Source organism: Herpailurus yagouaroundi, unplaced genomic scaffold, assembly GCF_014898765.1.
Source record: "Herpailurus yagouaroundi ecotype Mexico unplaced genomic scaffold, PumYag 165, whole genome shotgun sequence".
Taxonomy (NCBI): domain Eukaryota; kingdom Metazoa; phylum Chordata; class Mammalia; order Carnivora; family Felidae; genus Herpailurus; species Herpailurus yagouaroundi.
Window position 1 is genome coordinate 28370206 of NW_024412406.1, and position 16111 is coordinate 28386316.

Sequence of the window (16111 nt, forward strand, 5' to 3'; positions counted from 1 at the left end):
TCTTTGCAGTACTGAGTAGTATTACTCATTATCTTAAGACAAACAGGGTAGTTGAGGCCTGGACTGGGGCAATCTTGCTCAAGTCAGGATTGTCAAATTTGCATTTTCAGTAAACACAAAGTTTTTGGTATAATTGCAAATACTACGTGAAATATTATTTGCTCAATCTGCAACCCGAAGGCAACGTAACTTTTGTGACCCTCGTCTCAGCATCAGTTTCATATTTAAAATCCGAATAAGAATGCCTGCTTCATGGAGCTGTTAAATCCACGTGGAAGTCCATCTATTTAAAAGCATTAAATGAAATATTTCAAAAGAACGGCTGTTAAGATTAAGTTTCGGCCTGATTCTCTGCCTGGGGCTGGGGGCCTCGACCGCCCCCAAACGGGGCTCGGGGTTTCCGGGCGCTGGTCCCCATGTGCCCACCTGCTCCCCTCCCTCTGGAGGGGCTAGCCGGGGCACAAGCTCTGCGTCCCTCCGGGGCCTGTGTCGCGGGTCGCGTGGACTCCGCCAGCCCACCTTGAGCAGAGTGCGGCTCCCTAAGCGCAGTGCGGCTCCCTGAGCTGTTTTGGATCCTCCGGGCTTCCGGCTTCCGCCTTCCGGGCTGTCACGTGCCTCCGCTCACGTGACCGGCCCTTCTGTCATTCCGCTGCCGCTCCGGCTTCTTTCCACCTGGGCCGCCCTCAACGTCTCCTGGGTGCGGGGACGTCTGCCCTTGCCGGGGCCGCTCCGGCTGGAAACCTCGCTCGGCTCCGACTCGGCTGGCGCCCCCAGCCGGGCGGCGCCCCCGACGGCCCACACCGCCGCGTCCTCCTCCCTGCCGCCTTCGCGTGCGTTGTCGGGTCCCCTGGATTCGCGAAGTAAGCCCGCAGTCGCGCCGTTTCGTCTCCCGCCCCGGCCGGAGGGAGGCGACCCCCGCGCTTTCCCCAGCTTCTCTGGCGCCTGCTGCTTTCTCGCCGCGCAGGCCCGTCCAGCCCAATTGCGGCCCCGGGCTTCCAGATTTCTGTTCTTCCAGGCCTCAGCTGGGTTTACGGAACTGGAGCTCCTTCCCCGCGGGGGCAGGAATGGGGTTGGGGGGAGGACAGGTATACTGTATACTTTCCCCAGGATTGGGCCTCGGCCTCGGCCTGCTGCAGGTTCGAGTTGTTCGGGGACCCAGAGGGCCATCCGGAAGCACCTTCACCTACCCCGGGGGAGGCCGCTGCGCCTGAGTCCGCTCGGTGTTCAGGGTTCCAGCCTGACCCGGCCAGAGCCAGTTTTCCCTCCGCCCTACCTGTGTGTATTGCTTGGGTTGTTTAGGCAGCAAACCCTCAGATGTAGAGATTAAGTTCCAAGCTGACTAAGGTCATTGGGATTGCAGAATAGAATTTTGGGTATGGTTTTAGCTGCTTTGTGGCCGTGGCAGCGAACGTCTGTTCTGTGAACCAAAATCTGTATATTTCGTATCGAGAGAAAATCAGGCCTGAGCATTTACGCGTAAATTTAGAAGTGAGAATTACGTGAAAGCTCATTATTGTAGGTTGTTGTCACCAGACCAGAATCCCATTGTTGCTTGTACCTAAATTGTAATTGGTATTTGTCCCAAAACTTCCTCCCCAAATTGATTTTGAAAATACTCTGAACTTTGGTTGAAGAAAGAAAATTACATTCCCACCTTAGGGTTTTTAGTTTGAATGAGTAATTTTAGAAGGCACTTGTAGTAGTTTTGTTTTTTTTTTTTAAATAATGGTGCTTCAAAATGATGGTTAGTAAATGTAAAAGTAAATGGTCTTCTCTCTACCGTACAGGTTCTTATTTTTTTTCCGTGTCAGGAGAAACTTGTTCCCAGTTGTGTACGTTTAATCTGTATACCTATTTTATTGAAGCCAGACTTCTGATGTTAGTTTGAAGAACTTAAAAGAGTTACTTTGAAAAACCTTACTGCAAGATTAGTGCCAGTAATTAAAAAACTTTTCCTGGAAAAGTAAAAATCTTTAGAGAACACTTTTATGGAGCAGGGCATAATTAGGCAAATTTTGAAATCTAATGATTTTCATACTTAGGACATCTAATATATTTAATGTTTGAGTTGAATGGGGAGAATAAGGCGATAACGATGATGTTAATAACAATAATAGTGATAGCAGTAGTTGTTAAAAAATGGTAACACCTAGTATTCTCATGTTACTTTGCCTCAAAATTGCAGATCTGTTGAAAAAACATCCAAGATCATAACATTTAGATGACCAAAATGGATATCCGAGGTGCCGTAGATGCTGCGGTTCCGACGAACATTATTGCTGCCAAGGCTGCGGAGGTTCGGGCAAACAAAGTGAACTGGCAGTCCTACCTTCAGTAAGTACCGATTTGCTGTGAATCAGGGATAATCATGTGCTTTTGCATCGGACTTTTTCGTGATCATGCCTCAATGAGAGACGTGATGGAAAAATACTACCAGACATGGAAGAAAACACTTCCTCCTTAGAAGTCTTACCTGCCGTAGGGAGACCGGATAGTGTGGTGGAAGGAGCTAGAGGCTCTAGCAGGGGAGCAGAGCCCCTCAGAGCCCTTTTGATCTTCCATGTCTGGAAAGTTGTACCTTTCGAATGAGCGGGAGAGGTGGGAGGCGTGTTCATGGGATTTGGAGGGGGGAAGGGGAAGCCAGCCTGCCAGACTGGCTCGTTTTGCCTGGGTGATCAACGTGGGGAAGCCGGTGTTGCAGCATGGCTCATACAACTAGTAAAAGGTGTAGATGTTTGAATTCCAAGACCTGGGTTTGAAGTCTGGTTCTTCTGTCTACTAGTTTGGTAATCTTAGGGGAATCATTTAACTTCTTTGCAGTTCATTGAAGTAAAATGAGATGGGGAATACGGATCTCGCGGAGTTGTTGCTGAAATAGTATATTTAAAGGATTCGCACAGTTGAATATGTGCAATAGTATGTTGAATGCACTGTCGTAAATTTTAGTCCTTTTCCCTTCTTTCTTTTTTTAAAAATTTAATTAAATTGTCTTTGATTTACATCCAAATGAGCATCCAAATATAGTGCCACAATGATTTCAGGAGTAGATTCCTTCATGCCCCTTACCCATTTAGCCCATCCCCCCTCCCTCCACCCCTCCAGCACCCTCTGTTTTCCATATTTAAGAGTCTCTTATGTTTTGTCCCCCTCCCTGTTTTTATATTATTTTTGCTTCCCTTCCCTTGTGTTCATCTGTGTCTTAAAGTCCTCATAGGAGTGAAGTCATGTGATATTTGTCTTTCTCTGACTAATTTCGCTTAGCGTAATACCCTCTAGTTCCATCCACTTCCCTTCTTTTTTATATGTGTTAAGATTTAGCATGCTGGTGTTCTGTATTTATCTGTAAAGTAAGGGTTCGTTTATTCTTGACCATTATTTTATCATATTGACTTCATATCTGTTTTGGTATATTTATAACAGTGATTTATTAAGGAAATTCAGTTCAGATTTTCAGATACATTTTGAAAAACAAATCGAGGAATCTTTAGATTTATATTTAGGAGTCTGCTGTAAGAGGGACATACGGCGTACAACGATGATGCACTTATTTCGGTTTAGTCACTCATCAAACATTTATTGTCCACCTTTCAAGTTTGAGACCTATTTCGAGGCTTTGAGGCTTCAAAAAGATAAACTTACAGTCTGGTAGGGAAGTCAGTTATAGAAACATCATTTGGTATGTTAACTGAGAGAGTAGAAAGGTGCACCGGGAATGATGGGTGCACAGAAAAAGGACAGCTAATCCTCCCTCCAGGAAGTTTTTCTGGAGGGAATGTTCAAAGGTAGGGACTTAAAAGCAGCGTGCTGGGTGGGGAATAATACACGTTTTGGAGGCAGGCAGTGGGGTGGGCTGAGGCCGGAGAGGCAGCCGGGAGCCAATTGTGGAGGCTCCCCAAGGAGCACAGTTTTTTTTTTTTTAATTTTTTTTTTTCAACGTTTATTTATTTTTGGGACAGAGAGAGACAGAGCATGAACGGGGGAGGGGCAGAGAGAGAGGGAGACACAGAATCGGAAACAGGCTCCAGGTTCTGAGCCATCAGCCCAGAGCAGACGCGGGGCTCGAACTCACGGACCGCGAGATCGTGACCTGGCTGAAGTCGGACGCTTAACCGACTGCGCCACCCAGGCGCCCCAGGAGCACAGTTTTAAAATCCCTGTTGTAGGAGTTGGGAATGACCGATGTTTGTAAGTGGGAGTTGGATGTCAGGTTGCCTTTTGATTGGATTGTTCTCCTGACAAAACGTAGAGGGTGGATTTGTGGAAACAAACCTAGAGCTATGATGAGGCTGTAGCCGTATCCAGGCTGTTGGGATGGATAGGATTGGATAGATTTGAGAAAGTCTTTGCGATCGATTTAATCTATGAGGGTGAAAAAGAATCTAGGATGATTCTGGATTCCCACTTTAAGGGACTAGATTATTGTGGGGCAGGAGGAGGAGGGACTTTCTGATATTCTCTCTGTTCATCTATATCTTTATAATTTAAATTTAATTTAAATCCCCTGCAAAATTAGGATTTTGAGCTGTTTCCTAGTTTTAGTCCAGAGTGTGTTTGGACTAAAGAACAAGGGGTTTCATGTTTATAAAGCTTGTCCCTGTTTATAATCTAAATAGAATGGTATTATTATTAATCAGAAAGCACTGGCTGACTGGCAGAGGTTCCCTAGCATTGGCATCTGGAACATTTTTAGTTCCAGGGGGATATTTAATTGCTTTCTCTCTGTTCCTCCTTTTCAAAGGCCTCTGTACTACTAAGTTGTAGTCTCTCTCATTCTTTTCTCTGTCCTGTATTCTGCTGTCCGTCTCATGCGTTTCTTTTATAAAACCCTTCTACTTTGTACGTCTGTGCACAAATGTTCACCAAGTGTTAACTGTGTGCCTGCTGTTGAGCCCCACCGTCCTGAGACGTACACTTCCGTCTGCAAGTTCCTCCCTAGATCACGTGGCTCATTAACTCCCTTCAAGTGGGTGTCTGCCCGGGTGGCCTCAGAAAGGACTTCACTGTAATCTACCCAAAAGCTATTCTTTCCTCTGTTGTCACTTTCTAGCTCCTTACCCAGCTAAAGTTTTTTTCATAGCATTTAGTGTCCTGGCATTGTGTGCGTGCGTGTGTGTGTGTGTGTGTGTGTGTTAAAAAATTACTTATTTTTGTGTTTGTGTGTTTTTTGTTTTCCCCACTGCAGCCCAGGTTCAAAGAGGGATGTTTAATTCACTGCTTTGTCACCTGTTCTCACAGGTGCCTGACACACAGTAGGCTGCCTGTTGATCTTGGCTGGTTACATCATGAGTGAGCAGAGTAAATGTTGGGCAGTGGTGGAGACAAGTGTTTGGGAAAGGAGTACCTTACTTGGCTAAGTCACATACTGTTTCATGTTACTTTCATGGCAGCACTGTGACGTAAGGTTTTCTATCCCTGTCTTATGGAAGAGTAGATAGCCATTCAGATAGGTTAAATAACATGTACATACTGATGTAGGTTTTAACTAGTTGATTAAAATGATTTTTCTTTCTTTCTTGTTTTTTGTTTTTTGTTTTTTTTTTTTTTTTAGAGAAAGAGAGTGTGAGCAGGGGAGAGGGGCATAGGGAGAGAGAGGGAGAGAGAGAGAGAATCTTAAGCAGACTCCACACTCAGCGAGGAGCCCAGTGTAGGGCTCCATCCCCCGACCCTGGGATCTTGACCTGAGATGAAATTGAGTTGGGTGCTCAACTGAATGAGCCACCCAGGTGCCCCTAAAATGATTTTTCTTGAATGCCTCTACCTTGATGCCAGGTAGAACTGCCATTCAAGTTTGCAGTGACTGATATGAAGGAGTAAATGTGGTCAGATGTGTGCTTGAGAAAGCTGGCTGGCACTAGTAAGAGGGGTGTGGAGGAGGGGTGGATTGGAAGCAGGGAAACGTTTGGTGGCTTGTTACCTTAAGGCTGAGCTGTTCCAGAGGCAGAGAAGTTGAGAGGAGAGCGGTATTAGGTGGGTGGATCGTTAGGACTGGTGCCTGAGTGGTTGTAGGTCATGAGAAAAGAGACCCCCGTTCCTAACTTGCTAGGTTATGGGACTGTCAACAGAAGATTCAGAGACAAAAGAATTTAAGCAAGAAAAGAAAAAGGTTACTTACAAAAAAGGAAAGAAATTCAGACCTCGGAAGAACTGGCTTACTGCAGAAAACCACAATTATTTAAGTGGAAAAGAAAGCTGTGAAATGATAAGGTCACCAAAGGTAACCTTCACTGTACAGTTTTGTCATGGTAGAACACCACAACTTTTTCTCATGATTATCCTATATACAAAGGTTATAATATGCTTTAATTTGTTAGCATGGCAAAATCTGGGGGTGAAACTGTTTTAGCTGGGAAGTTCAGGCTTATGAAAAAGACCGTATGTATTTTGGGGCCAGAACTGGACCTTAATATCTTGGTCTACCCCAGGGTACAGAGTGCCTTTTTTCCTGCCTGGTGTATGAAGTGCTTAGCCACAGGGGAAGCAGGGCAAAGTGTCTTTTTTTTTTTTTTTTTTAAATTTCATTATCCCATTAGCCACGCTGGGATGGAATGTGGGTAGGGATATATGTTAGTGATCTCTGCTGTGCCCCTCAGGGTCTAGGGTGCTTGTGTGCTTGCTCTGTGGGAGGAGAGGTCCCCATGTGTAAGTGGGGACTGTGGGAGGTCGGCCTGGGCCGCAGCTCAGAGTGGCGCAGCTCAGACTGGGCCTGAACTCAGCAGCACGGAGGGTAGCAGGGAGCACTCAGGGAGGATTCAGGGAGTGCAAATGAAGACAGCCCCCCACAGAGCCTGAAGCACAGGGTAGGAGACAAGGAATCTGTGAAGAGCACTAATGAGAAGTGGCCTGAGAAGGGCAAGAAGAATCTGGAAGCTCAGGACGAGAGGGTCAAGAAATGGCCACATTGCCACCTGCCTCAGAGATCTGGAAAGATAAGGACTGGAAATTCCCCTTTGGGTTGGTAAGGAAGGGATTGTTGGAAAAATCCAGCAGGTGAGAATAGTTCACACACACACACACACACACACACACACACACGCACACACACAAAGAGCACATGCGAAAACAAAGTTACAGTGCTTGCAACTGAAGAACTGAAGGGCAGTAGATTCCAAAGTCTAGAAGCAAGTGAAAAGTATATAAAATAGTGTTTAGTAATAGTATATATAAAACCGAGAAGGGATAAAGTAAAACGCTGAGATTTTGAATACTCAAAAGTCGAGATCTTCTTTGGAGGAGGGTCGGGTTGTGGGGAGGGGTGTCAGGAAGTATGAAAGTTCAGCTCCCTTGTCTCCGGGAGGGCCCGGCTCTGAGGACCTCACCTTCCCAGACTCCCCTGTGTGCTCAGAAACCCGTTCTCTTCAGGACTTTGCCTGAGTCTGGGCTGGGCTCCTAACCTTTCGAATCCTGTGCCCCCCCGCCCCATCCCTGGTCTCCCCTGGGAGCGCTGCCTCCATTAATCTCCTGCACCCCAATCTCCGTGTCGAGACTTGCCACCAGGAAGCTGGCCCAAGACTTCTGAAAAAGGACTCCCATTTCTGTAACTGTGCATATGGTGAAACCTGCCTCAAATTCAGTGTTCCTTGGTTGGCCTTTTGTGGAACAGTAGCCTCTCAACATACTCCGGGGCAGGGGGTGGGGAAGGGCGGTTTTTTTTTTTTTTTAATTTTTTTTTCAACGTTTTTATTTATTTTTGGGACAGAGAGAGACAGAGCATGAACGGGGGAGGGGCAGAGAGAGAGGGAGACCCAGAATCGGAAACAGGCTCCAGGCTCTGAGCCATCAGCCCAGAGCCCGACGCGGGGCTCGAACTCACGGACCGCGAGATCGTGACCTGGCTGAAGTCGGACGCCTAACCGACTGCGCCACCCAGGCGCCCCAAGGGCGGTTTTTTAAACCACTCAGTTAAAAGACATCTATTTGAACGGCAAAGCGTATTACATTTTTTTAATTTTAAATTTGCATTTCTGTCATGCTTACATACGTCAGGTGATGCTTCTTGCTTTCATAACTGCTCAGTGGAGTCGGGCAGGTACCATTATAGTGGCCATTTTATCGGTGTGGCAAACATTGGTCAGAGGGATAGAGACCTGCCGAAGTTTCACAACTGCAGTTGGAACTCTTCCTCAGACTGGCACAAATTCCACACTTTCCCCACCAGACTGATGGTCCGACAAGGTCGGTGTGTGTCCTGAAGTGTCAGAGACTAACAAGGATGTTTTGCTGACAGATCTTTTCACAAGGAAGGGTCAGACGGGGGGTTGCTGTGGCACATTTGTGTCGTTGATGAGTGTGTCTGTGGCGAGGCTGGGTTGGAAGGGAAGGTGACGATGGTTCCGTGGTGATGATACTGAGTGTATCTCAGTATGACTCTCTTGATTGGAATCTCACTGAAGGAAAGAAGTTGGGAGAGAAAAGGAAGATTCCAAGGACTGAGCTTGGAGAGAAGTCTTGCGCTGCGAGGAGCCACTGAGGAAGGAACCCCTGAAAGAAGTGGGAGGAAAACCGGATAGTGTGGGGTGATTGCTGTTAGGACAGCGTGTCCGGAGGGAGAGGTTATTTTTTGAGAGAGGGGGAGGAGCTCATTTTTCTGAGTCTGGAGGGAACATGAGAAAATGCCGGAGGCAGTGATCGTAGAAGTTTGTGTAAAGTGGCTTTGGTCTTGATGGAGTGGAAAGCCGAGTGAATTGTGTGGCTGGGAGGGGGGTAGGGTGAGACTTCGGACGGTGCTAAGAGGCGTCAGTTATTCATTGCTTCCTGGGCCAGGCGCCGCTCTAACCACCTTATGTGGGTTATTTAATTTCATCCTCCGATCAACCCCTACTGGCAGTGTGGACGTTGTTTCCATTTTGCAAATGAATTCACTCAGGTCCAGAGAGGTTGCATGTTCCATACCTGGTGGAGCTAAGCTTGCACCCGGGTCTGTGTGATGCAGGGGCCTGTGCGCCGACCCCGGTGGTTAACCACCGAGGAGAGAGGAGAAAGATGGGGAATTCCTGTGTCCCTTCGTCGCAGTGTCAACTCAACTCTTTCTGAAAAAAACCAACTTCCTCTTACTTTCTAGGGGGCAGATGATTTCTGCTGAAGACTGTGAATTCATTCAAAGGTTTGAGATGAAAAGAAGTCTTGAAGAGAAGCAAGAGGTGCTCCAAACTGAAGGCAGTCAGGTGATGGATATGAACATATTACGAACACCTTCCTGTGTCACTGAAAATTCGAGAACAAAATTTTAATGACTTGGTGATCTTTCTTTGTAGGTGTGCGTCATGATTTATCTAAAAATCCTTTTTTATTGGAAGACGTTTAAATACTTTCCAGTTTTGTTTGTTCATTTTGGGAAAATGTTATGTTGGGTGTGTTTATTTAGTTTATTCCTCCACCCCATTTTATATGTTTTTCATGGCACTTTCCTTATGGTTCCACACATAGGGTTTTTCTTTTTAATTTTTCTTTAAATTTAGTTAACATACAGTGCAATATTGGCTTCAGGAGTAGAATTCAGTGATTCCTCACTTACGTACAACACCCAGTGCTCATCCCAACGAGTGCTCTTTTTAAAATTTTTTTTTTTCAACGTTTATTTATTTTTGGGACAGAGAGAGACAGAGCATGAACGGGGGAGGGGCAGAGAGAGAGGGAGACACAGAATCGGAAGCAGGCTCCAGGCTCTGAGCCATCCGCCCAGAGCCCGACGCGGGGCTCGAACTCACGGACCGCGAGATCGTGACCTGACTGAAGTCGGACGCTTAACCGACTGCGCCACCCAGGCGCCCCACGAGTGCTCTTTTTAATACCCATCACCCGGGGCACCTGGGTGGCTCCTTCGGTTAAGCGTCCGACTTCAGCTCAGGGTCATGATCTCATGATCCGTGAGTTTGAGCCCTGCATCGGGCTCTGTGCTGACAGCTCGGAGCCTGGAGCCTGCTTCAGATTCTGTGTCTCCCTCTCTCTCTGACCCTCCTCCATTCATGCTCTCTCTCTGTCTCAAAAATAAATAAACATTAAAAAAAATTTTTAATACCCATCTAGCCCATTTCCTACCCACCTCCCACTGTTAACCCTCGGGTCTCTATTGTTAACAGTCTCTTATGGTTTGTTTTCCCCCCTCTTCTCTTTTTTCCCCTTTTTCCCATGTGTTCATTAATTTCACATATGACTGAATTCGTATGGTATTTGTCTTTCTTTGATTGACTTATTTCATTCAGCATAATACATTCTAGGTCATCCACATCATTGCAAATGGCAAGATTTCATTCTTTTTTGATGGCTGAGTAATATTCCATTGTGTGTATATATATCACATCTTCCTTATCCATTCATCAGTGGATGGACATTAGGGCCGTCTCCATAATTTGGCTGTTGTCAGTAGTGCTGCTGTAAACATTAGGGTGTGTGTACCCCTTTGAATCTGTGTTTTGTATCCTTTGGGTAAATGCCTAATAGTGCAATTGTTGGATCATAGGGTAATTCTATTTTTAGTTTCTTTTTCTTTTAAAAAAAAATTTTTTTTAACGTTTATTTATTTTTGAGACAGAGAGAGACAGAGCATGAATGGGGGAGGGTCAGAGAGAGGGAGATACAGAATCTGAAACAGGCTCCAGGCTCCGAGCTGTCAGCACAGAGCCCGACGCGGGGCTCGAGCTCATGGAGTGCAAGATCATGACCTGAGCCGAAGTCGGCCGCTTAACTGACTGAGCCACCCAGGCGCCCCTCTTTTTCTTTTTTTTAAAGTTTATTGTGTGAGAGAGAGAGAGAGAGAGAGAGAGAGAGAGAGAGCACGCGCGTGCGAGTGGGGGAGGGGCAGAGAGAGAATCCCAAGCAAGCTCTGTGCCCTGAGGTGGTGTCTCATTGTGTTTTGATTTGTATTTCCCTGATGATGAGTGATGTGGAGCATCTTTTCGTGTGTGTGTGTGTGTGTGTGTGTGTGTGTGTGTGTGTTGGCCATCTGGATGTCTTTGGAAAAGTGTTCACGTCTTCTGCCCATTTCTTGACTGGGTTGTTTGTTTTTTGGGTGTTGAGTTTGATAAGTGGATAGATACTGGATACTAACCCTTTATCTGATATGTCATTTGCAAATGTCTTCTCCCATTCTGTCAGTTGCCTTTTAGTTTTGCTGATTGTTTCCTTTGCTGTGCAGAGTTTTTTATCTTGATGAAGTCTTAACAGTTCATGTTTGCTTTTGTTTTCCTTGCCTTTGGTGATGTGTCTAGTAAGAAGTTGCTGTGGCTGAGGTCAAAGAGGTTGCTGCCTGTTTTCTAGGATTTTGATGGTTTCCTGTCTCACATTTAGGTCTTGTATCCATTCTGAATTTCTTTTTCTGTATGGTATAAGCAAATGGTCCAGGTTCATTCTCCATGATGCTGGCCAGTTTTCCCAACACCATTTGTTGAAGAGACTGTCTTCTTTCCACTGGATATTCTTTTTCTTATTTTGTCAAAGATGAATTGACCGCATAGTTGTGGATCCATTTCTGGGTTTTCTGTTCTGTTCTGTTGATCTATGTGTCTGTTTTTGTGCCGGTACCATATTGTCCATACATTAGATAGACAACAGCTATCTAATGTAGCTTGAAATCCAGAATTATGATGCCTCCAGTTTTGTTTTTCTTCTTCAGGATTGCTTTGGCTACTCAGGGTCTTTTGTAGTTCCATACAAATTTTATGATTGATTGTTCTAGCTCTGCGAAGAATGCCGGTCATATTTTAATAGGGATTACATTTAAATGTGTAAATTGCTTTGGGTAGGATAAACATTTTAACAGTATTTGTTTTTCCAATCCATGAGCATATGGAATGCTTCTCCATGTCTTTGTGTCCTTTTCAATATCTTTCAGAAGTCTTCTATAGTTTTCAGAGTATGGATTTTTCACCCCTTTAGTTAGGTTTATTCCTACATATCTTATTATTTTTGGTGCAGTTGTAAATGGGATCATCAGGGATATTGGCCTATAATTCTCCTTTTTAGTGGGGTCTTTGTCTGGTTTTGGAATCAAAGTAATGCTGGCTTCATAGAATGGGTTTGAAGTTTTCCTTCTATTTGTTTTTTGGAGTGGTTTGAGAAAAATAAGTATTAACTCTCCTTTAAATGTCTGACTGAATTCCCCTGGAAAGCCATCTGGCCCAGGAATCTTGCTTGTTGGGAGATTTTTAGTTACTGATTCAATTTCTTGCTGGTTATGGGTCTGTTCAAACTTTCTATTTCTTCCTGTGTCAGTTTTGGTAGTTTGTGAGTTTCTAGGAATTTGTCCATTTCTTCCAGATTGCCTAGTTTGTCGGCACATAATTTTTCATAGTATTGTCTTATAATTGTTTGTATTTCTGTGGTGGTGTTTGTGATCTCTCCTCTGGTTTCATGATCTTATCTATTTGGGTTCTTTTTTTTTTTTTTTGATAAGTCTGGCTAGGGATTTATCAATTTTGTTTATTCTTTCAAGGAACTAGCTCTTAGTTTCATTGATCTTTTGTACTGGTTTTATTTTTGTTTCTATATCATTTATTTCTACTCTGATCCTTATAAATTACCCTTCTTCTGCTGGTTTTAAGCTTTATTTGCTGTTCCTTTTCTAGCTCCTTTGGGTGTAAGGTTAGGTTGTGTATTCTGCTTCCTGAGATAGGCCTGAATTGCAGTATACTTTCCTCTGAGGACTGCCTTTGCTGCATTCCAAAGGGTTGGGAGTGTTGTTTTCATTTCCATTGGCTTCCATGTATATTTTAATTTCTTCTTTAATTTGCTGGTTAACCCATTCATTTTTTAGTAGGATGTCTTTAACCTCCATCTATTTGAGGGCTTTCCAAATTTTTTCTTGTGGTTGATTTCAAGTTACATAGTGTTGTGATATGAAAATATGGATGGTATGAGCTCAATCTTTTTGTGCTGCTGAGGGCTGATTTGTGACCCAGTATGTGATCTATTCTCAAGAATGTTCCAGGAGTGCCTGGGTGGCTCAGTTGGTTAAGTGTATGACTTCAGCTTGGGTCATGATCTCATGGTTCATGAGTTTGAGCCCTGCATCAGGCTCTGTGCTGACAGCTCAGAGCCTGGAGCCTGCTTCAGATTCTGTGTTTCCCTCTCTCTCTGTTTCTCCCTCGCTCATGCTCTGTCTCCCTCTCAAAGATAAATAAATATTTTTTAAAAATTAAAAAAAAAAAAGAATGTTCCATATGTACTTGGGAAGAATATGTATTCTGTTGCTATAGGATGAAATGTTTTGAATATACCTGTTAAGTCCATCCGGTCCAGTGTGTCATTCAAAGCCATTGTTTCCTTGTCGGTTTTTCTGCTTAGATGATCTGCCCATTGCTGTAAGCAGGGTGTTAAAGTCCCCTACTATTATTGTATTATTAATAATGAGTTTGTTTATGTTTGTGATTGATTTGTATATTTGGGTGCTCTCAAGTTGGGGGGCAAAAAATATTTACAATTGTTTGATCTTCTTGATGGATAGACCCCTTAATTACGATATAACGCCCTTCTTCATCTCTTGTTCCAGTCTTTATTTCGAAGTTTAGTTTGTCTGATACAAGTACGGCTAATCCAGCTTTCCTTTGATGTCCATTAGCATGATGGATGGTTCTCTGTCCCTTTACTTTCAATCTGTAGGAGTCTTTAGGTCTAAAATGAGTGTCTTGTAGGCAGCATATAGAGGGGTCTTTTTTTTTTTTTTATCCATTCTGATACCATATGTGTTTTGATTGGAGCAGTTAGTTTATTAAAATTCAGAGTAATTATTGAAAAATATGAACTTAGAGCCACTGTGTTGCCTGTAGAGTTGGTGTTTTTTGGTGATGTTCTCTGTTCATTTCTAGTCTCTGTTGCTTTTGGTCTGTTTTGTTTTGTTTTGTTTTTTCTCTACTCAAAGAGTCCCCCTTAGAATTTCTTGCAGGGCTGGTTTAGTGGTCACAGACTTCTTTAGTTTTTCTTTGTCTGAGAAACTCTTTATTTCTCCTTCTATTCTGAATGACAGCCTCGCTGGGTAAAGGATTCTTGGCTGCATGTTTTTCCCATTCAGCACGTTGAATGTATCCTGCCACTCTTTTCTGACCACGCTTCTGTGGACAGGTTTGCTGCGAACCTGATCTGTCTTCCCTGTAGGTTAAGGACTTTTTTCCCTTGCTGCATTGAGGATTCTGTGTATTTTGTGGATTTGATATATCTTGGCTGTGGTATACTTGTTGAATTTAATTGGGAGTTCTCTGTGCTTCTTGGATTTTGATGTCTGTGTCCTTCCCCAGATTAGGGAAGTTTGCTCACATCAACATTCCGCCCCTTTTTCTCTCTCTTCATCTTCTGAGACTTCTACGATACAAATGTTATTCCTCTTTAATAAGTCACTGAGTTCTCTAAGTCTTGAATCGTGATCTTCGGCCTCTGTATCCCTCCTCTCTTCAGCTTCACTATTTTCCATAATTTTGTCTTCTGTATCACTCATCTGCTGCTCTGCCTTGTCCATCCTCGCCGTCATGGCATCCATTCGAGATTGCATCTCTGTTATAGCATTTTTAATTTTAGCCTGACTAGATTTTAGTTCTTGCCTCTGTAGAAAGGGATTCTCTGGTGTCTTCTATTTTTTTTCAACCCCAGCTAGTATTCTTACAATTGTGGCTTTATTTTTAGTTTATTTTTATTTTTTGAAAGAGGGGGTGCAAGTGAGTGAGGGAGGGGGAGAGAGAGAGAGAGAGACAGAGAGAGACAGAGAGAGACAGAGAGAGAGAGAGAAGCAGGGCTCATCCAAAGTGGGGCTTGAGCTTATCTGATTCAGGACTAGAACTCAGGAACTGTGAGATCATGACCTGAGCCAAAGTCAGATGCTTAACCGACTGAGCCACCCAGGCTCCCGTAATTGTGGTTTTAAATTCTATTTCAGACTTTTTCTGCATTTCTGAGACATTTTTTAGAATAGATTCCTAGAAGGGCAATTAAGTTTCAAAGTAAGTATTATTTTTAAAGTTGCTTAACTGTTTTTTTTTTTTTTTTTAGAAAAAATTTTCCACTTTGTATTCTTACTAGAATGTGATGCAATTCTGCTGTCCCTCAGATTTTCTGATATTGGGTGGGGGGGCTACTGATGACTGAAGGAGCTTACACACAACTCAGCCCGATTCTCACAACAATCCTGGGAAATCTGTGAGGAGACATACTGATGGCTATGTTTTTTGTTGAATTCCAGAGATTGTCACACAGTTGGTAAGATGTAGGATGGGGACAGGTCATAGCCTTCTGATTCTAATTCCTAGTACTCTTGTCACTGGCGTCTTCTGCTTCCCAGTAAATGCAAAAACAAAACAAAAATAAAAGCCAAAATCAATGATAATTTTTGGTTGTCTTCATAGCTTCATGTTTATGTGATGGGCAATCAAGAGTTATCGTTGCTAGGTCTATTTAAAAGTAGTAAACGTTTGGAAATTTATCACTAAAAATGATCAAAACTCTGATGCAAGTCATAGTACGTTCCTCCCCTACTTCATCACAATATTTGTAAAGCATGTGCATATTCTATAATTGAAATCTTTTAGTTAATAGCATTTGTGTTATAATTTGTGCAAGAGAAATATTTTACTGAAATTCCATTAAAATGTTGTGTTTGTAGTTGAAAATGAGAGTTCACATTACTTTCATTTTTTTTCCAGTGTGCTAAAACATTTATAAATTTGATGACTCACATCTCCAAAGAACAGACAGTTCAGTATATACTAACTATGGTGGATGATATGCTGCAGGTAGGTATATTCTTTATTTAATCCATTTGGTGACTTCGTTGTTTTATATCCTGCGCGGTAACAACATTTTTGTACGGTGTCACTTATACCGTGGATTTCTTCTGAGTTGGAATTGCTAGTAGTGTTAAAGATGGGAATGCCTCCACACAGGCTCTTTTTGTTGTTTTTCAGGATGTCCAGTAATTAATTTGTATTTTTTTCATAATACCTCGGAGTTCTTTGTTCAACACCAGTGACATTGGGTAAATCATTTGAGGCTCTCTGGGTGCTCTGTGTCCTTCCAGGCAATGTGGCTGCTTCTCTTTCAGTCATTCAGCAGATTTCGGTGCCCCTGCCGTCCCCCAGGCCGGTGCCAAGCGCTAGGGGTTCAGTGCTGAATGTGGGCAAGGTGCTTCCTCTCA

General features: G+C 43.7%; 1 protein-coding gene across 3 annotated transcripts in view; it reads left to right on the forward strand.

Annotated features, from left to right (window-relative positions):
* The first annotated feature begins 623 nt into the window (after window positions 1-623).
* Window positions 624-16111, forward strand: part of ATP6V1H (ATPase H+ transporting V1 subunit H) — a 114844-nt gene continuing 99356 nt past the window's right edge. For 2 of the 3 annotated variants that reach the window (XM_040487797.1, XM_040487798.1), the window contains exons 1-4: window positions 625-860; window positions 2186-2334; window positions 9059-9161; window positions 15621-15710. In XM_040487797.1, coding sequence (XP_040343731.1) covers window positions 2222-2334; window positions 9059-9161; window positions 15621-15710 — 306 coding nt within the window. In that variant the 5' untranslated portion in view covers window positions 625-860; window positions 2186-2221. Of the gene's footprint in view, window positions 861-2185; window positions 2335-9058; window positions 9162-15620; window positions 15711-16111 lie in introns of all 3 variants that reach the window. The other variant, XM_040487799.1, reaches the window with a different exon arrangement.